A 21,450-nucleotide genomic window follows, 5' to 3' on the forward strand; every position below is an offset into this window, starting at 1 on the left:
ATCCCATATAACCTCCTGTGGCATACACTCCCCAGTAGCTACCTCCCAATGATGACTTTCCTCCCACCCAAACTGAATACTGCTCTCCAGCTTTTTAGTTTCTTCACCTGCACAATCCTACCCAGTTCCTGCACCCAGCACACTTACACCACTTCACCACCTTCTTCCATCAGCATGGACACCCAAGTTTGCACCCCCCCCCCCCCAGCAATACTAGATAAACAAATGGAAATACAAGGTATCAGAGATGCACATTTCCCAAAGCTGACATGATCCAATTGATAAATAAAATACATGATTTTTTCTACCTTTGAAGTCTGAGCATTTTATTTTTCCATTTGATTTGGTCTGCTTTTCTTTGTTTTTCCTGCCTTTCCAGGGTCTCCTGTCTATTTGACATTTCTTCTCTCTCCATGTCTGCCATCTATCTTCTTTGTGTCCCCCTACTTGTCCTGTCCAGCATCTCTCCTTTTTGTCCCCATTCCCCCCCCCCCCATTTAGCATCTGCTCTCTAGTGTCCCTGTGTTCCTATCCCACCTCTTTTCCAGCATTGTCCTGTGTCCTTGTCTTTATTCTACTCCATACCCAGCATCTCTCGTCCGAGCCCTGTCCCCCCCCCTGCCCTTCCTCCCACACCTATAATCTAGCATCTCTCACTTTCTCTCCCCTGCTCCCCTCATGATCTGTCATAACCCTTTCTGTGTGTCTCTCCTCCATTCCACCACCCAACCTCCAATCCAGTCTCTCTCTTCCCTCCCCCGGTCTGGTCTCTTTCTTCTCTTGTGCTCCCCTTCCTGGCAGGTCCAGCACATCTACATCTCCCTCCAGTCCCTACTCCACCCCAAGGTCCAGCACATCTCCATTGGCGTTGGTGGGTTGTGAGTTTTTGGGCTACTTTCTTGCCATGTGTGCAGTTTTTGGGTGGTATTCACTATTCAGCCAATGAGCATAGCAAATCTTAGTTCTACTGTTCCGGCTGTGTCTCTGGTTTTAAGGATAGTTTGCAGTTTTAAGTTTAGTAAAAGAATCAGAAGGGTATTCCAAGATGTAGGTGCTACAGAATAAAAGGAGAAAGGGAATGGCACTTGATATACCACCTTTCTGTGGTTTTTGCAACCACATTCAAAGGGTTTGCATAGTATATACAGGTACTTATTTGTACAATCAAGTTGAGCATGAGTACCTGAGACCAAAGGAACATAAGTGGCCATCATGCAATGAATGCAGAGTACAGGGTGGAGTACACATAATTATGAGGAATGAGAGATAATGGAGCACCAGTATGTGGAACATTTTATGAGTAAGGGTAAGAACTATATACCGTATTCAAAGAAAGATTGGAAGCTAATATTGTTGCATCAAAGTTTAACAGGTGTCAAAGCACATAGCCCGACACAAAACCCTAACAGCAGTGATATGTACTGTTTTGTAGTCATTTAATCAGATAGAATAGAATATTAGAGTACTGTTAATCCACCTCACGCCTGGGTGTGATGTAAGATGAAACTGGATTCCGGCAAGCCTGATGGTAGTAGTCGTGGCGACTTTCCAGAAACCAGCACCCAGGAATGAGTGGACAACAGTAACTAACCTCGTCTCCCACTCCAGGAGCGGGAGAGGAAAATAAACTGTCAGGATTTTACTATTTCTGAGAATAAAAAAAACACAATTTCACAATTTACAGTTTGTTGTAATCAATAATTTAATTTAATTACCCTGAATATTTTAACCCAGCAACGTAACTAACTTTTTAAATGGTAAAATGCAGAAGGTTTAACATGTAATCAACCTCTTTTAACCCCATAAATTTTCTTTCCACAGGATTCAGCCCACCTTGGATCGCTATCAGATAAGTATTGTTTTTCAATATTACACTTTTTTTCCTTCACTTGTTTAAGTTATAGAACTCCCATAAAAAATTCTATGAAGAATTTGTTTCTTTGTTTTCAAATTCTTATTTTTCAGAACTTCAACCCTTTTCCCCAGAAGTAGCAGCACATAGCCTTTCAGGTAAGTATATTTTCTTTTCCCCTTGTCGTCATCCTAGGTTTTCTCTGTGTTCTCAAAGTCACTTAGCTGTTACAGGTTTCCTTTGTTGGTGTGTAGCGTAGACTTTCTTGCGTGGGGGCCCTTCGATGTCCTCCGGAACGCGTTCTTGGTTCTTTGTCCAGCTTCCTCCTAAACCTAACGCTTAACCAAAAGAACTGTAAGCAAAACCTTCACTCCCTAATTTTTCTTGAGAATTCTCACTAATGGAATGGGTTACTTTGGCCAAATAACTACTTCAAAAAAACAAATTAAATAAAATTCCCTATCCTTCTGGGCTTAAACTGTATTTTTTGTGAGTCCCTGCACTAAAAAGAGAGACTGTCAACCTTTGTCTCACAGCACTACTCTCAGCATTCCAATTGCAGCCTTTTCACCAAACATTCCATTCCTTTGCATGCCCTACACATACCCAGGTCAGCAAGGATTTTCTCCTCAGCTGTGATTTTTATTCACTGGAAACCCCTTACAAAGTTTCCAAACGGACATACATTAGATTCTTTCAACCTGTTCCCCTTAAACGCCACTTAACCTATACCAAAATCCCAACCACAGTAAAACTTTAAATAAATCTATCCCTTACAGCACATTCATCACCACACTAATCACCTTACTCTCACTATCACTCCAATCCTTCCGTTACCCCTTTTCCCTCAAAACCTCCTCTTCCTCAGCCCTACTCAGCATCACACACCCTCTCGCTCCTGCTGTCCGTCTCTCTCTGCCAACTGCCTGCAAGCCCCATCAACTAGGAAACCTGACTTTAGCTTGGGGTTCCAAACCCTTCTCAAACTTCCAAGCTACATTGCTGACCGGCGGAATGTTCGCCAGCACAAGTAAATCCCCATTTTACAACTTTGTTTTTTCTTCTTTCCCTAACCCCATGTTACAGTACATGATGCTGTAATAATCTAAACGCATTGCTACTGGATGTATGTTTATGCAAAATATTAGTTCTGCTCCCGAAATCGTACTGGGGCTCAGGTAAGAATTGCATGCACATATTATGAATATCTTATTGAAAGACAAATCACTTATCTGAGATATATTATCTGTCATCATTTACCATATCGTATATAATAAAAAGCACCTTCAACGTTCTGAAGCTGACTCCGTGGCACTGAAACCTTGAAGCATTCGTGCTCTCTGTATCTATCTCCTGAATTGACGTCACGTTCTTCCGGGTTCATCACAAGCAGCAGTGACCAAGCACACGAGGGAACTCTGTAGAGTTTCCAGCCCCCGCGCCTCCCTCCCTCTCTCTCTCAGCCCTCCCAAGCACGACCTGTCCTCTGGCAGCCCCTCGCCTTCCTAGCGCGGGAAAACATCGGCTCCGTGATGGAGGAAGGCCCCTCTGCCTCAGACACATTAGCACACTCAGCACTACAAACTCCCGCCGCTGAATGCCGCTTCCCACAACGGGAACAGCGTTTAACAGTTTTTGCTGCCATGCCGCTACAAAAAAAGAAAATCAAAGCCGGCACTTACCAGCTGATCCCCCCTGCAGCGCAGCACTGACAGCCGGAGCCAAGGTAAACGCTCCAGCTCCGAGAACAGCAGCAGTCAGTCAGATAGGAACTAACTCCCTAACTCTCCGCAAATTCTTTGTTTAAAATAAATTTTATGGTTCTCAGATTTTTTTTTTAAGTGAGGAGAGAATGAGAGAGCCAAGAGGAGAGCACAGAATCCTGTCAGATGAGAGTACAGGGTGAGGCAGGGACCTTGCAGTAAGGTATGCCCCCAAAGGTGACTGAGGGAGGGAGGGGGGGAGGGCGACCCTGGAACTGGGAGGTAGGGAGGCCCTGGAACTGGGAGGGAGAGAGGGGGGAGGGAGACCCTGGAACTGGGAGGGGAGGGGGGGCCCTGGCACACACTCTCATTCTCACACACACACTCTCTCTCTCACAGACACAGTCGCACCCAGTCTCACTCTCTCTCTGTCACATACACACACACACACACACACACACATTCACTCTCTCAAACATACACACTCCGAGGAAAACCTTGCTAGCGCCCGTTTCATTTGTGTCAGAAACGGGCCTTTTTTCCTCGTGTTATATAAGAAAAAAAAGATCAGCATTGTTGTGTGTTTTGAAATTCTGTGCCTTGCAGCAAATTATACCAAGAAAACAGCACAATAAAGATGTAGATTTATCATCACTATGATGGTAAGCAGGTTTGGGAACCACTGGGATATGCTCTGCTGGAGCTAGTCAAAAACCCATGCCCTGTTTTGACTGGGGAGCCGGCTGGGACTTAGAATGGGACTGGCGAGGCCTCGGATGCTGGGCCTCAGTCGCCTGTGCAAGTGGGAGATGGGAACCTATGCCTTTGAGAGTAGTAGGAATGCCAACTAGGCCTGGTCAAAAATTTTCTTGTTGAAGATGCAGATAGTATCTGTATGTTTCTAAATAAGGTCAGCGACCTCTTCCATTTTCTCTCCAAACGAATTGTCCTCTCAGCACAGCAGGTCATGTCCATCAATCACTCTTGAACCAGTGGTTGCAGGTCAGTCAGACATGCAGACAGGAAGGAGACTCTGCTCATCCCCACACCCACACCAGAAAGTCTGGACACAACATCAAAAGTATCATAGGTGCACCTGGCCAGATAATGCCTACACCCTATTCGCTTGTGGGCCGGCTTGTGAAGCTGTGCGGCCTGCTCCAAAGGGAGAGAGTCTGCCAGATTCCATGTACTGTTCACCACAGGCTCCAAGTAAAGGTTCTAGAACAGACCCACCATGATGCCTTTTTCTATGTGGTCCCTGCCTTCTGGAATGTACTTCCAGCAGAACTCTAATATGAACAGTTTTACTCTCAGTTTAGATCCTCCTTGAAAATGTGGTTATTTCGACGAGCTTTCCCCTCTTATTCTATCCCTGATGTGAGGGAGATGTCGTCTGTTCTGGAAGACACACGGATAGCCTTGTTTGCCTTGTCTAAATACTCTCATGAATTATGGAGCTTTTTTCCTTCTTATGTGTTATTATACAGCACTCTGATTATGCTGAAGAGCAGTATATGAAATATAAATAAACTTTCAGTTTTTATCCATATTGTCTCCCCCCCCCCCCAAAAAAAAAAAAAAACTCCAGTTGCTCAGAACAGCGATATGTAGATACTTTTGTACCTGTATACCTTTAGTAATTTCTCAAAAGATAAACTGCTAGGTATGAGAGTACAAAAGTATCAACATATTTTGCAACCATGCAACTTAATAAAACTAGCTTCCATAATACAGTGCCAGGTGCACCTCCATAAATAAGCAAAGCAAAAAGAGCACAATGGACCTCCAAGAGTGAGTTAACAGCAAAAAATTTTACTGAAGGACCTGACATGGGCCATGTTTCGGCAGAACACATGCAGCAGGGGACATCAATGTCAGTAATAGTCTGGATATTATCCTCTGTTCTTTCAATATCAGCATGAAATTCCACCACAAATAAAAGGCAACAGCTATGTAAGTAATTCTCTCAATGCAAGGGAAAAAAAAACACTGCCAAGGTTCTCTATTTAAGTGAAAGAGAGTTGGGCGAATTGTCTCTCTCTCACAGCTGACAGACAGATAACTCACCTAACGCTCTCTCTTACCTTTATATGTGGTGGCATTGTCCGTTGATAATGAAAGAACAGACACTATTATCCAGGCTGTATTACTGACATTGACAACACCTGACACAGGCAATCTGCCGAAATATGGCCCATGTCAGGTCCTTCAAAAAAGTCTGGCTATCAACCCACTCTTTCAGGTCCATTGTGCTCTTCTTATTTGGCTTCATTTCCAGTGCTTTAGATTCCTTTTCTCCTATTACATCTCCATAAATGTCAAAATGAGCTAATGACTGACCCACAAACTACGAATTTACATTGCAATAAACAAACACAAACCAATAGATGTAGATATTGTAGCAAAGAATATGTAAATTAAGTCATAGTACTTAGGCTGTGTTAACAGTCATCTCAACTTTATACTAAGGTACACTAGCATAGGTTTTTGTTTTGTTTTGTTTTTACAGGCATCAGGTCTATATTTCTAAGCATGCAACTAAGTTGCCTAAGTCTATAAGTAAAATGTGCTCAAACATTATATAACACGTAAACCGTTTTAGTTGTACCACAGAAAGGTGGTATATCAAATGCCTGACCCATTTTCACACTTCAGCATCAGGATGATAATTATTCAATATGAATAAGATTGTAGTTTCCTGTACACTGATCTGTAATTAAAATTTACCTGTGGCCATTCCCCATTTGAAGTTGCTCGTCTTGTTATCTCATTTGCAGTGTTCTTTCTAGAATCTGGGTCAACACGTGATACCAATATAGGCTGAGTGGCACGAAGTAGTCCTTTAAAATAAATACACAAGAGGATTTCTATTTCACTGTAGTCAAACATTTTAAAAAACATTTAAAAAAAACTCTGCTCAAACTTAAATCATCTTTTGATATAGGCTTTGTAGTAAGGTGCTGAGGCAGGACACCATAAACAGAACATTTGTAATTGGAAGAATAACTCCAAATTAAATACAGCTGAATGGTGGTGTCACCTTTGTGTGATTAGAAAATATGAAACTGCTCTCACTCTCAAACTTTAAAATGTTTCATCAGTTGCTAAAACCTGGGTACCACTGGACTCCTGTGAACAAAATATGCAATGATTGTGAACTCCATGACTAGCCTAATCTTTGTTTTTTTGATTGTAATGGAAGCAACTGGTGGTTGTTGTTCTCATAATTGTTTTTGTTTTATATATCTATATATACTTGAAAATACTCAAAAATAATTTTTAAAAACCCACAAAGAACATAATAGCATAATAGCAGTCATACTGGGTCAGATCAATGATCCATCTACCCTATATCTTGTTTCCAGCAATGGCCAATGCAGGTCACAAGCAGCTGACAGAATCTCAAACAGGAAAAGTTATATCTCCAAAAAGGAAAAAGAAATTTGCATATCACCTTATTTTTAGGGTATAAAAGAAAGAGATGGTTATGGAGTAGATCATAGTTTCTAGGAAAATTATACAGCAATGACTAAAAAAAAAATGACTCCAGGAAATTAAAGGGCAGAGCATCTCAATAAATTTAAAATGTTGAGCAAAGAGCCCCACCATTATCCTACTTCCCAATCTACCCCTTCCCATCCCCCAGAAAGCCCTAAAACCCTTCGCAAATTGAGCAAGGCTCATAGTTTGTTCTAAAAGACAGTTAATTTCTGTTCTTTGGCTGTTGGAGCGGTAGCACTGCTACTGACCTGAATTAGGTGTTAAGGTTTGAGGAAGTAGAATATTTGCAAAGGTTTTTAAGGGCAATCCTTTTACTGATTTAGCTTGAAAGGGTCTGTTTGAAGCAGTCCCCTTAGATTCAAAACTATATAATGAGAAAAGGTCCCACTTAACTTTCTGTGAAGTTCTGAGAGAAGAGGACATTTCTCTGGTAAGTGAACATTATTTTGCTCTGTGTTTGGGGAACTTGACTGGAGTTTAAAGGAAGAAATGTAGGTTAATGATACGCAGAATAAAAATATAAAAACAAACTTTATCAATTAGTCTCCATACTCTTTCTCCCCCTAGTTTTAAAACTTGAACTTTGTACTCCAGCATTAACAGATAGCCTCTAGCAGGCACAGCAGAGCCTAGTTCAATCTTCAATGTGACGCCGATTTTTAAAAAGGTTTCTAGGGGTGATCCAGGAAATTACAGATCAGTAAGCCTGACGTCAGTGCCAGGCAAAATAGTGGAAACAATTATAAAGAATAAAATTACAGAACATATAGACAAACATGATTTAATGGGGCACAGTTAGTACGGGTTCAGCCAAGGGAAGTCTTGCCTCACCAATTTGCTTCATTTCTTTGAAGGCGTGAATAAACATGTGGATAAAGGTGAGCTGGTTGATATACTATATCTAGATTTTCAGAAAGCTTTTGATAAAGTTCCTCATGAGAGACTCCTGAGAAAATTAAAGTCATGGGATAGGAGGCAAGGTTCTGGTATGGATTAGGAACTGGTTATTGGACAGAAAACAGAGGGTAGGGTTAAATGGTCATTTCTCTGAATGGAAGAGGATGAACAGTGAAGTGCCGCAGGGATTTGTATTGGGACTGGTGCTATTTAACATATCTATAAATGAAATGGAACTAGGAACAAATGAGGTGATTAAATTTGCAGATGATATAAAACTATTCAAGGTTGTTAAAACATGTGTGGACTGTGAAATGTTGCAGGAAGACCTTAGAAATTGGAAAACTGGGCATCCAAATGGCAAATGAAATTTAATGTGGACAAATGCAAGGTGATGCACATTGGAAAGAATAATCTGAATCATAGTTACCTGATGCTAGGGTCCATTTTGAGGGTCAGCACTCAAGAAAAAGATCTAGGTGTTGTAGATAATACGCTGAAATCTTCTGCTCAGTGTGCAGCAGTGGCCAAAAAAGTAAACAGGATGCTAGGAATTATTAGGAAAGGGATGGTGAATAAGACCGAAAATACTATAATGCCTTTGTATTGCTGGACGGTGCAACCGCACCTCGACTATTGCGTTCAATTCTGGTCGCCGTGGTTAGCATAACTGGGTTTAAAAATTGTTTGGACAAATTCCAGGAGGAAAAGTCCATAATCTGCTATTGAGATAAACATGAGGAAGCAACTGCTTGCCGCAGGATTGATAGCATGGAATGTTGCTACTAATTGGGTTTCTGCCAGGTACTTGTGACTTGGAATGGCCACTGTTTGGAAAATAGGATACTGGGCTAGATGGACCATTGGTCTGACCAGTATGACTACTCTTATGTTCTTATGAGCCATGAGTTAATAGCCCTACCTTCTGGCTTGGTCCCCAGCATTTGTCAACAAGAATTTACCTGGCTACAAATCAGTCACTCATACCCCGATGCACAAACATTAGCGTGCTGGAAAAGTTTGCTTACCACCACTCAGTGCATCCCAGAATGCACCAGGCAGGTGCTGTGTGCCGCCATTTTGGAAGCCCAAGGTCGTACTCTCCTGCCTCCAACTTGACAAGGGCAGGGCAGGGGAGGGTGTGTGTCACTAGACCACCAGGATAGATCTTTACTGGGTTGGGGGGGCTGGGTCCACTGAACCACCAGGATGATTTTGCTAGGTGTGCAGGGTCCACTGGACCACCAGGGAATTGTTTCGGGGGGGGGGGGGGGGGGGTGAGGGTCAGGAAGTGGGTCCACCAGGGATCTTTGTGCAAGCTGTCAAATGCATTTCATAGCTGAGTCACAAACAATGACCGATGCACAAAGGGGTATCCATGCATCTCATTTGTATGCGATTCCCTTTGTGCATCGGTTGCTGTTTTAGACTTGGTAAGTTTTACTGAGGCAGCCATATTTTACGGTTGCCTTCGTGCATTGAACCCTCAGTCCAGCAGACTAACAGACTAAGTGCTAATATTCAGACCGAGATAGCCAGTTATTTCTACTGAATATTACAGCTTAGTGGCTAGCCAGCTATATCGCATGATATAACTAGCTAGCTACAAATATGCAGTGCATTGCCGGCTAAGTTTCGCAGCCAAATAGTCCCGTCCAAATAGCAGGCCTATCTTTGACTACTATAAACTTAACAGGCTAGCGATGAATATTGACTTGGCTGGTTAAGTTTAACCAGACAAAAAAAAAAAACCTGGATATTCAATGCCGGTCACCGGAAACGGCCTGGCATTAAATATCTGGGGTCAATGCTAATTGCGGGACATAGCCAGCCTGCCTCCCGCAGGCTGAATATCAGCCAGTAAAGGTTTTGATCTAGCCAGTCAACTCCTAATTTTTTCCAACTAGATCCCTTTGAAAAATCAACCCCACAGTGAACACTGCAAAACCTGTGTCAAAGGATTACTGGGGGGGGGGGGGGGGGGGGGGGGGAGAGTAAAAACAGTGGGTTACCATGTGGATGACAGTTCCAATTCTGCATTACAACAATAACTCTCTTTTTACATGTGAGCAATTTTCAAACTACCTGTATATCTACAAAATCCATGCATAAATTTTCAAAGTGAAAACACGCATGCATTGTCATTTTGAAAAGTGCTTAAAGGAAAAGTAACCACATATCTGAACTTCTTTTTGTGTGAATACTTTTTCAGAGTAAAATAATGTACACACACACTAGAAAGTTTACAAGATATGTTTCATACCTGCTGCAAACTGGCCTTACAATGTTTTCTTCTCCTGCAAGTAAAATTACAAACAGAATTTTACCTACATAATGGGTGGGCAATTTTCAAAATGCCCATTTCAACAGGTAAAATATAGCTTTACCTATGAAAAGGACTTTAAAAATGGTCCTTCTTATATATTTAGTGTTCTAAAAACAGAATTAAAGATAAATACCCATAGTTGATACAAATAAAATTAGTGCATAAACATATACCTACTACCAAGTATAGGGATATCCACATTTTCTATTCTGGAGACAGTTGAAGGAAATCCAGCAACAATACAAGCAATCGCATCAAAGAACGATGAATGGGGAGCTGTGACAAGAACAGGTGCCTCCAAATGACTTGCACACTTTCCTTTCACTTTTACTAGAAATCCCATTGAAAAGATCAAAGTTTGAGCCAGGAAACCAATAAAATGACGAATTAACAACCTTGGGGGGGGGGGGGGGGGGGGGGGGAAGGAAAACAAATTAAGTTAGTACATGCAGCTTATATTTATAATCCTCCCACTATAATAAAACCAGTAATTTGTCAATGTTAAGGTGATCTGAACACAGACTACACCAAGCATACAGCACTAGGTACAGTGTGCATTCTGACAAAAAGATAGCGAGCAGTGAAGTAGGGAGGGAGCCATGGCCCTGCCTGCTGGAGCAGACGTATTTCTGGTGGATGAGTGCACTAGCAGAGTTGGAGACCTGCCTGATGGAGTGCAGGCAAAACCAAATGGATTAAGCAACACAACAGAGAAATGATCTGGGCTCTGTCAGCTAATGATGTGGTACACATACTGGAAATGAAATATGGGGTGGAGGTGAAGGAAAGGGAAATGGGACTTGATATACTGCCTTTCTGTGGTTTTTGCAACTAAATTCAAAGCATTTTACATAGTATACACAGGTACTTATTTGTACTTAGGGCAATGGAGGGTTAAGGGGTCCTTTTACTAAGGTGTGCTGAAAAATGGATTGCGCTAGTGTAGGCACATGTTTTGGGCGCACGCAGATCCATTTTTCAGCACGTCTGTAAAAATGGTCTTTTAAAAAATTTTTGCCGTAAATGGACGTGTGGCAAAATAAAAATTGGCGCATGTCCATTTTGGGTCTGAAACCTTACCGCTATCCACTGACTTAGCAGTAAGGTCTCACACGGTAATTGTCTACGCACATAGAATGACGATTACCATTTGGTTTCCAATGCACATAGAGGACGTGCGTAAAAAACAAAATTACACAAGATTTACTATTTAACATTACCTAAACAATCAGAAGCTGGTGTTAAGGTTGGAGAATCATTATCTTCAAAACAACCACTGGTATCACAACAAAATGTTCAAGAGATCCAAGATATCTCAGCTTTTTTAGAAGAATCAATCTCAGAAGTGGCTCAACGTCAAACTTTAATAGTATCATTGGTTTTTGAGCAAGATCTGAATTCTATAATTAAAATGTACTTTAAAATTTCCTTAAAACCATATTGTGGACAAAGAATCTGGATTTTTCCGGACGTTATTAAATCAACACAAGACAGGAGGAAACAATTTTTGACTTTAAGAGAAGAGACCAGGGCAATGGGAGCTACATTTCTATTAGTTTATCCTTGCAAGTGTTTAGTTAAATATATGGGAAATAAATATGTATTCTTTGAACCAGAACACCTAAAAAATTTTCTTGAAATGAAAAAACTATCCAATAAGCTAAAAGAGTAAGAGTAAGACAATTGATTACTAAATGTATATAATGGGAAATTACAGACCAGGCCATTTACTAATTTTGCTTTATAATTTTTCATTATGATCTCCTTATCTTTTACACGCCTTCCCTTTGATTTAGATTGTGGTCTAAGGAAATGAAAAATTTGATTGTGAAAAAGTATTGTTAATTATTTCTTTGAGAGTTATTTTCAAAATTTTCATTGTATTTCCATGCATGTGTATCATGTAAAATTGTGAAAAGCCATTAAATAAAGTTTTTTAAAAAATTACTTTGTAGTATATCAAATCTTAAATAAACTGTAAAACCCCTAAACATTTGGGCTCTAGGTACATGATCACATTTCAAGAAGGCAGATACAGGGCCAAATTAAGACACAGGAAAACTAAAGTGATACTTTTTTGGTTATCTAATGAATTCTTACCTTCTCCAGTGTGTGAGAGGCTGAGGCCCTTTAATAGGAGAACAGGCAGTTGCAATAGCTACAAATGGCCACATTAACAGCAAAATGATCATAAGGAGTATGAGACGGATTGGCAGCAGAATAATTCCAAGTAGGATCATCTGAAAAGGAAAATGCAGATAAGGAAAATTTTCTAACACTATCTATGGAAATTTGAAAATTATAATATGGCCCTTTTTAGGGAGAAACAAATAGGACTCAGAAAAGGCGGCACTAATTTAATTTGTCATGGTAACAATGACTCACAATGGTCAAAGTCTATCTGGTAACACTTATTTTGGAGCCATAATTAACTTCACAATATTTAATATTTACATAATGTTTAGAGGCCCCTGACTCCCTCCATACACATTCTTGATCCACCTTATACCTAGGCTTATTGCTGACACCACGGTCATTAACAGTTTTGTTTCTACCTGTGCCATGCGCTCTCAAAGTCTGACCCGTGTACTTTCCAAACTTTTCATGAGACTGAAAGAGCAATGAAGTAGTCATGGCACCGTGCAGCTCAAACTCACTGAAAAGTCATATGGTGCCTGAAGAAACCAATACCTTTTCCTGAAGCCAACAAGCATCTGCAAAAAATATTGGGGGGGGGGGGGGGGGGGGGCAGACATAGGCGCCCGGTATTGGAGGCTTGGGGAGGCTAAGCCTCCCCAGCCGCAGCGACGGTGGTGTGCTAATTCTTCGGGGCAGTCTTGCCTGCCTGCCTGCCCCACTGCCATCGCTGATTCCCCCGCTGGCGCTGCCAGCGTTCGCCCTTTAAAAATGGCCGCTGAGACTTCTGTTAAGTCTCGGAGGCCATTTTGAAGCGTGAACGCCGGCAGCGGCAGTGGGGGAGAGTCAGCGCTCGCAGCGGGCAGGCAAAACTGCCTGCCCGCCCGGCGCCCGCCCCGAAGAATTTGAAGAGTCAGGATTCGGAGGGAGGGAGGAGAATAATTCATGCAGGGCAGGGGAGGGTCACTGTTGGACATGGGTGGATGGAGGGCAGGGGAAGGAGGGTCACTGGGCATGGATGCATGCAGGGCAGGGGAGAGGAGGGTCACTGCTGGACATGGGTGGATGGAGGGCAGGGGAGAGGAGGGTCACTGGGCATGGGTGCATGCAGGGCAGGGGAGAGGAGGGTCACTGCTGGATATGGGTGGATGGAGGGCAGGGGAGAGGAGGGTCACTGGACATGGGTGCGTGCAGGGCAGGGGAGAGGAGGGTCACTGCTGCACATGGGTGGATGGAGGACAGGGGATAAGAGGGTCACTGGACATGGGTGCGTGCAGGGCAGGGGAGAGGAGGGTCACTGCTGCACATGGGTGGATGCAGGGCAGGGGATAGGAGAGGAGAGAGAAGAAATGCTGGACATCGATGGAGGGAAGGGAAAAGCGAGGAAGGAGATGAGATGAGGGAAAAGGAAGAGAGGAGAAAAACTGCACATGGATGAAGAAAATAGGCAGAAGCTGAGGGCCAGAAATGAAGAAGAAAGGCGGAAAGTAAAAGAAATAAATGGAAAGGAAGCCCTGGAAACGGAGTTAAGAGGACAGATAGTAGCAGAATCGGATACTGGGCTAGCATGATCAGAAAAACAAAGTCACCAGACAACACAGGTAGAAAAAAAATCATTTCATTATAGTGTTTGGAATATGTCCACTTTGAGAATCAGGTGCTCAACATTAAAAGTTTATATTTATTTATGGCATTTTATCCCACATTAAACATGAATTAGGATGTTTTGTGGCTCTACATGAGAATTGTGATATTATGATCCCTTGTTTCATATTGTTGACAGTCTGCATTTTCCGTATGGGTGGTATATTGGTGTATTAGGTTCTGCCCAGTGTAATATTTATGGTACAGTAAGGTTCTGTGTGTGTTTTTGCACAAAGTTGTGCATAGTGTTTTGCAGTTGAGCGATTGTGGTTAGTATATGCTGCGCAACCCTTGTAGCGCTATAGAAATGCTAAGTAGTAGTAGTAGTAGTATATGCTTTGAGCAACCACTTTATTCTTTGACATATGATACATAGCTAATACCTAAATTTAATAAAAGGTATTAATTGTGACTTTTTTTTTTCTGTGTGTTATCAGACAATTATGGATTTAAGCTCCACCACTGGCCCCACCCCTAACCCCGCCCCCTTTAGCCCCCCCAAACAGTTGGGCCACCGACCGCCTATGGGGGCAGAGATTAAATTGGAGGGAGTTCCAGCTTGAAGGGGTTGAGGGTAGAGACAGGATGGTGAAAGATGGCTGGTGGGAATGGAAACTGGTTGGTCTTTGGATGAAGAAGAGTGTGTAATGGAGAAAATAAAAAAGAGGGGAGAACATGAGGACATAGATTTTCTATTACATGAGTCATGTCAGAAGGGGAGCCACCAGGCTAGCTATATCTGAAGAGGGAAGTCCTGTAACAAATTGGATCACAGGCCATTCAAACTTGCTTGTTGTGTCTCCTACCATTTTGGGTTCTCCAATAACATTAGTAAACTCTCTTAAATATCTTGGAGTTATTCTCAACTTACCATTAACATTTGAGCCTCATATTAGTAATGTTACCAGGTCACGTTTAAGTCCCCCCTGGCTGATTCGTTCATTGTATCCATATCTGACTGAAACATCTTGTGCTACTTTACTGTGTTCATTAGTACCATCCAAATTAGATTATTGCAATGTGGTTTATATAGGTCTTCCTTTACATTTTTTAAAAAGGCTTCAGACAGTTCAAGATACAGCAATACGGTTACTTACTCGTACATATAAACATCATGTTACCCCTCCTCTTAAACATCATTTGCTACCAATTTATCATGTTCAGCATGATTTTGACACTTGCACACAAGGTTTTGCATACTGGCATTCCTTCTTACCTTGCTTCTTTCAATATGCCTTATATCCCTGCTCATACATTGCGGTCCTTAGTTACCCATCTTTTGGCTACTCCAGTTGTTCAATGTACCAGGCTATAATCCAACCATCAGGACAATCTTATAGTAACATTTAGGGCCCTGGTGAAAGTATCCCTCTTTATTCAGGCATTTTCCGAGGGGGCCAGGAGCGGACGTGACTCCCGGGATGGTTACTGTTTAATGTTTTAGTGCATGTGGGGATTTTTAACTATCAGAATTGCAGTTCTTTTTTAGGTCCTCTTATTTTTCTAAATATTGTAAACTGCTTTGTTTTTAATTTTGAAAGGCAGAGCATCAAGTTTTCAACAAACGTGCGTGTTCACTTTGTCCAACAATTGATGTTATTTTGCCAAAAGTGGCCCCCACTGGAAAAAAGTAATGAAGAACATTGGAGTAGATCAAACACTGCTGAAAACAAAATGTACACAGAATATAAGCTGTCAGTATGCTTTACTTTGTAAGTATTTACTTTGGTAATGATTTGTAAATGTTTAAAACCTTCCTCTACCATAGCAAATTAAACTGAAGATGATCTGCTAGTTTTACCTTTCTATGGATACGAATATCACAAAATAAAAACCCCATACATTTTCCTTACAAAATGCCACAGCTTGTGTCTACAGCCACACAATCTAAGGCCTCCTAAAACAGATACAAATATATATCTAACAAGAACATAGTTAATTAGGGTATTTAATTAATATTAATATTTAAATTCTGAGGGCAATATTCAAAGTCCATTCTGTGGGTATAAAGGCCTTTTATCTGTGCAAATCAGGACTTTAAAAAACAAAAGCCAAAAAAACAAAAACAAAATAAACTTTACAGCTTGCCTGCAAGCAAAATGAAGTTACTTACCTGTAGCAGGTGTTCCACTAGGACAGCAGGACTTAAATCTTCATACATGGGTGATGTAACAAACAGAGCCTGCATAGGAAGCTACCCCATTAAATTTCTAGAGGCTTTTGGGCCCTCTCTACAAGCATGTGCACCTGTTTCCACCAGCTGTTGTAGCACTCCTAAACCTGACAAAAGGACTATGACTCAATGGGGAGGTGGGAAGGATTCGAGGATTGAAATCTTGATAATCTTGGAGAACACCAGCAATAGGTAACTTCACTGGTCTCTGAATCACTCTTTGAACCCCTCACACATGGGACTCCCTAACTACAGGATGCCTTCCAACAGAAAAAGAGGAAGACACAATAAAATGGTGCCCCAACAGACACCAATATTTCTGTTGCCAACAGGCCATTTTCTGTTTTTGTTTGTTTTTCAGAAGGAAGCCTGGAACTGAAAAGGCCTAGTGGGGATGGAGTTGGATTCCAAACCTCAAACAGATTCTGAAAGAATGCTTGGTCAAACTTACTACAGCAACAGAAACGAAGAGTAAGGTCACAAACGGAGAGGAAACAAAGCATATAATTTCCACAAACTTTATTGCCTATTTCAGGAGGACTCAACACAGCTGTGTTTCGGCAAGTGTGCCTGTTCAGGAGTCATATCCCTTTTCTATCGGCAATACTGGATGGACAGGAAATAGCAAAAAATGTATATTGCATATCCAATACAGTACAAACAGGCATGTTTGTACTGTATTGGAAACAGTGCATCTATGCAGACTGGGGATGCACATGACAAGCATTAAACATTTGGTGAACCTGTGAGCTACCAATATGAAGCCAAATGGAAGTGTGCAATATTGGTAGTGGTGTTTCCCTATGATGATTGCAGATGGCCCTTATCTACTTTATCCTCTGCTTTGCACTACTGCTATTATGTTGTACTTTTCTCCTAACATTGTACGCCACATAGAGCCTGCCTTGGTGGGAATATATGGGATATAAATGTTCACAATAAATAAATAAAATAAATACATACTTCCTTGGCTTGAATAAACCTGAATGCAAGTGTATGCATCCTTTAGATCCAGAGAACATAGCCAGCCCCCTTTTTGAAAATGTGGAATAAGGATTTGTTTATGACCCTCAAACTTAGTATTGGGCAGTATCCTCATCTTTTTTGTGATCAGAAAATACTTGGAATAAAATCCATACCCCCTTTTCCTGCAGTAGAATGGGCTTCATCACATTGGCCTGTAAGATGGAAGAGGTCTTTTGTATGTAGTTTCTGAAGCAGAGAGCTTAACCTTCGTGCTCTTAGTGAGCAACTTGTCTGCCAACTGAAGATGCTATTTTATTCAAACTATTTTGAGAACCCACCTGAGGTTATTGGGGACCCCCATTTGCAAAAGTTAGTCTCCCTCCTACAGGTAAAACATCTGGAACAGATATGGGAACAGAGGCTAATGTTCTTGAAGAGGTAGTCAAAATTCTATTCCTTGTTTTGGCTGTAATGCCGGCTGAGGACTTTTTGGCCCTCTGCTGTCTAGAATAAGAACAAAAACCTGCAAAGACTGGAAGGAGGAGAATACCTACACTTATGAGGTTAATGGGACCTCTGTTGCTTTCTACTCTGATATTCCTGTAGGAGGAGGTCAGGTCAGAAGTGGGCATGGAGAGGGTTTTAAGGTTGTCAACTATGCTTCTTGCTAAGAGCAGCAGCTTCTTGATCCTTATCTCCAAAGATATACTTTCCATAGCACATTTGAAAGAGGATTCAACCACAGTGGAATAAGGAGGAAGCTGCTGCTTCTTGAATCGCAGGGCCTTCTGGACTCCAAACATAGTGGGAGACCCTCCTCTCTGCATCTATTAATAAGGTCAACTCTCATCTGCACATTCTTTAGGATTCTATGAACAGGCACAGTTAGTCTCTTGGGTGGAATGAGAGGGAGTCAGTCAAATTGGAAGATGTCCCATTTCAGTTAAAGTTGGAGGAGTCCAGGGCATTAACACTGCACAACCTGAACCCTCTCACATATAAAAACAACGAAAGCTCCTCTGATGGGGATTGCATCTCATGTGTTGCAGAGAAGAAAGCCAAGTGGATCTCTCCAACAAGAAGCACCCTGGCTCTTCTTCAGACTCCTGGGAGCTCTGACTCTCTCATAGAAGAACTCAGCTGGCTGAGTAAGAATCTGTTTGCATCTCACTACTAAGATTAGTTAGGCATCCTACAGCAAAATCGATAATCTTGTGCCTTGGTGAAGTTTCCTCACCCAATGCATTGGAAATGGACACTGCTGTTGTTGATTGCAACTCCAAGCCCTCTCCAGATCTCAGTATCGAGATGTCTTTCAGGTAGGACATGCAAAGTATTGGTTGAATTGCCTTTGCTCAAAAACAGCATTGCATCAAGGGAAGAAGTGCTCCTCCACTTCTCAAACTTCTGCATGAGCTGCTCCTTGAAGGCTATCATAAAAAAAAAAGCAGGGGGCATCTGAACAGGAATGGCCACGCCCTTTTGAGTCAGTTGAAATATCGGAACTGGTGACCAAGATGCTCCATGTCGAGGTATCTAATTCAGCTCAATGTTTCCAATGCCAATGCTGATAGATCATTCTTCTCGCTGAAAAGCTTTTCTCTACCACAAATCCCTCTGACATCTGTGAATACAGAATAGAACAAGAGGCATCATAGTCAGGTCCCAGGCATTGCAGACACCATAAATGAGTATCCTTAACAGACAAATAGGCATACTTTCAAAGAAGTTAGACTAAGTTACATAGTAGCCTATGGAATTTTGTAAGTCTAAATGTTTTGAAAATGAGCCTCATGGTCCTTTTGTAAGAGAACACCTCTTGAAGTCGCTAGATACCTTCTTTTGGGACATAATCACCCTAAAAAATAGATGCAGCAAAATCAAACAACTCTCGGTCCTGAGAAGTCAGCTGGAAGGGCAGATAGATTACTTAATGGTGTTACGCTCTGCTACACTTCTCCGGGATGGGTCGGTTTCTGTTTCCTAACCCGGCAGCCGTCATCCGGCTTGGAGCAAGAGCAGCAGCCATCTTGGCTAGCTCAGGAGGGGGCAGCCATCTTGTCTAAACGAGAACAGGAAGGAACTCCATATCTGGTCGTGGGAGGATCTCCTATGGGGGCTGCCATGTTGGATGCACCTGAGTTTGGTTTGCCCTGATTGCTTCACTATTTAAAGCACTGCCTCCAGGCCTTCTTTGCTTCGGCCTCAATTGTTCTGAGGAGTTGCTGTCGGAGTGCTGTTAGCCGGCTATCTCCTGTTCCTGATTTCCTGTGCACCGGACCTTGGCTACTTCTTGGATTTCACTTGTTTGCTGCCTGCCTTGACCCTGGACTGATTTTTGACTATTCTTGCCTATTCGGAGTTCTGGTGCTGGACTGTGTCTGTATTCCTGCCATCCTGGTCTGTGCAACCCCGCTGGTTCCAGAAGTCCTGGTGGCCACCTGCAGCTGAGGGCTCAACTCTCTGTGAACGGTGGTCGCTTCCCAGGTGAAGCTAGGGGTTGTCTGGCTGCCTGACCGAGTACGGCATCTCTCCATCTTCGCCGTGCTCAGTCGGGGCACAAGGGCTCACACATCTCCAGTCATAACAAATGGGTCATATTTAGACGAAGGCTGTTTAATGGACTGTACTTGGAGTATTTTCACCAAGATTTCCATGCATGATTTGGATCTATATATTTAACATTTATAAAATCTCATTGTGTTGTTTGGATAATTGTCCAATAGACCTAACGAAGTTAATGCCTAGAGTTTTTAAGGAGATTTTACTAAACTGGACTACTTACCATCTAGCATCTAGGCTTTTCCCCAAAGGTTTCGCTAAGATTATTCTTCCACTGATAGACAGTACTAAGGGAGATACAGCCAATTATAGACATATTGCGTCAGTTCCCTATTTTGCCAAGATAATGGAGACCCTGGTAACAAAGCAATTAGTGACATTTAGATCAGTTTAATTTGTTACAAAACATCTCAGTTGGGAATCCGTGCTGATCATAGCATGGAAACCTAGTTGCTTGAACTGTAGGAGATCATGTGAGAAATCTTCTGAGCAAAGGATATTGTGCCCTTATTATGCAACTAGACATAACCAGTGCTTTTGACTTAGTAAATCACAATGTGCTGCTGGAGATCCTAGACAAATACTGTATAACCGATAATGCAATATCATGATTTAGGGGATTTCTAACTTCATGGTCTTATTGTGTTAAATTTCAGGAACAAATTTCTGAATGTTGGTTCCTTCCTTCTGGTGTGCCTCAGGGATCACCACTATCGCCAGTGTTGTTTAATGTTCTTATGTCCTCCCTGGGTCAGCATCTGGAGCAAGCAGGATTTGAAAGTTATATTTATGCAGATGCCATTTTACCATAGTATTTCCTGTTATTATTAACCTATAGGCCTTGTATGATAATGTTTCTCATTGTTTTATAATTCTTACAAATTGGATGACTTTACATCTGAAACGGAAAAGACATAAAACTAAGTTTCTATTGTTGGGAACAAAAGAGAATCAGGAATTGGCATTGGGTCTGATTATAGATGGGGATGGGGAATGTTTTACTTTGGATCAATCCATTAAAATCTTAGGCATTACACTGGACAATACATTATCTATGGAGTCACAGATAAATTCATTAAGTTCTTTCTATACTATGAGAAAGCTAATATCTGTCAGTAGAACTATTTAGACGTGTGGTGCAGTCGTCGATTCTTAGCAAGTTGGATTACTGCAACATCATTTACTTGGAGTTACCGAAATATCTGTTGAAAAAGAGCCAAACTATTCAGAATGTTGATGTTTGTATAATTTTTTCGCTTGAGAAATCAGACAAAATTATGGGTTATATTTTCAAGCTTCACTGGCTTAGTGTTGAGACCAGCATCACTTTTAAACTAGGATGTCTTTTGTGGAAGATAATTCAGGGCATAGTACCATTATATATGATTTCCTTTGTGCATTATATTATATATTATACATTTATTGCATTTGTATCCCACATTTTCCCACCTATTTGCAGGCTCAATGTGGCTTACATAGTTTTGTTAAATTACATAGTGGCTTACATAGTTTTAATAACATTGTTATTTCAGTTTGTCGAGTACAGTTAGTGATGTGTGGCGATTAAGTAAAGGAGTAGAAAGGAAAGAAGGGAGTGATTAGGATAGTTATGTAAGGTGGGAGTTCATAATTGCATGGATTGATGAGGTGGTTCGGTAAGGCTATAGGTTCTCATTGTAAGCCGTGT

General features: G+C 41.6%; 1 protein-coding gene across 1 annotated transcript in view; it reads right to left on the minus strand.

Annotated features, from left to right (window-relative positions):
- The window catches only part of LPCAT2 (lysophosphatidylcholine acyltransferase 2), a 157,433-nt gene that overhangs the window by 95,764 nt on the left and 40,219 nt on the right, over positions 1–21,450 (minus strand). Inside the window, exons 2-4 of the mRNA XM_030204309.1 lie at positions 12,383–12,522; positions 10,460–10,677; positions 6,286–6,398 (exon numbers count right to left, since the gene is read on the minus strand). Of these exons, the coding sequence (XP_030060169.1) occupies positions 6,286–6,398; positions 10,460–10,677; positions 12,383–12,522 (471 nt within the window). The remainder of the gene's footprint in view (positions 1–6,285; positions 6,399–10,459; positions 10,678–12,382; positions 12,523–21,450) is intronic.

Source organism: Microcaecilia unicolor, chromosome 5 (genome assembly GCF_901765095.1).
Source record: "Microcaecilia unicolor chromosome 5, aMicUni1.1, whole genome shotgun sequence".
In the NCBI taxonomy this organism is placed as follows: Eukaryota; Metazoa; Chordata; class Amphibia; order Gymnophiona; family Siphonopidae; genus Microcaecilia; species Microcaecilia unicolor.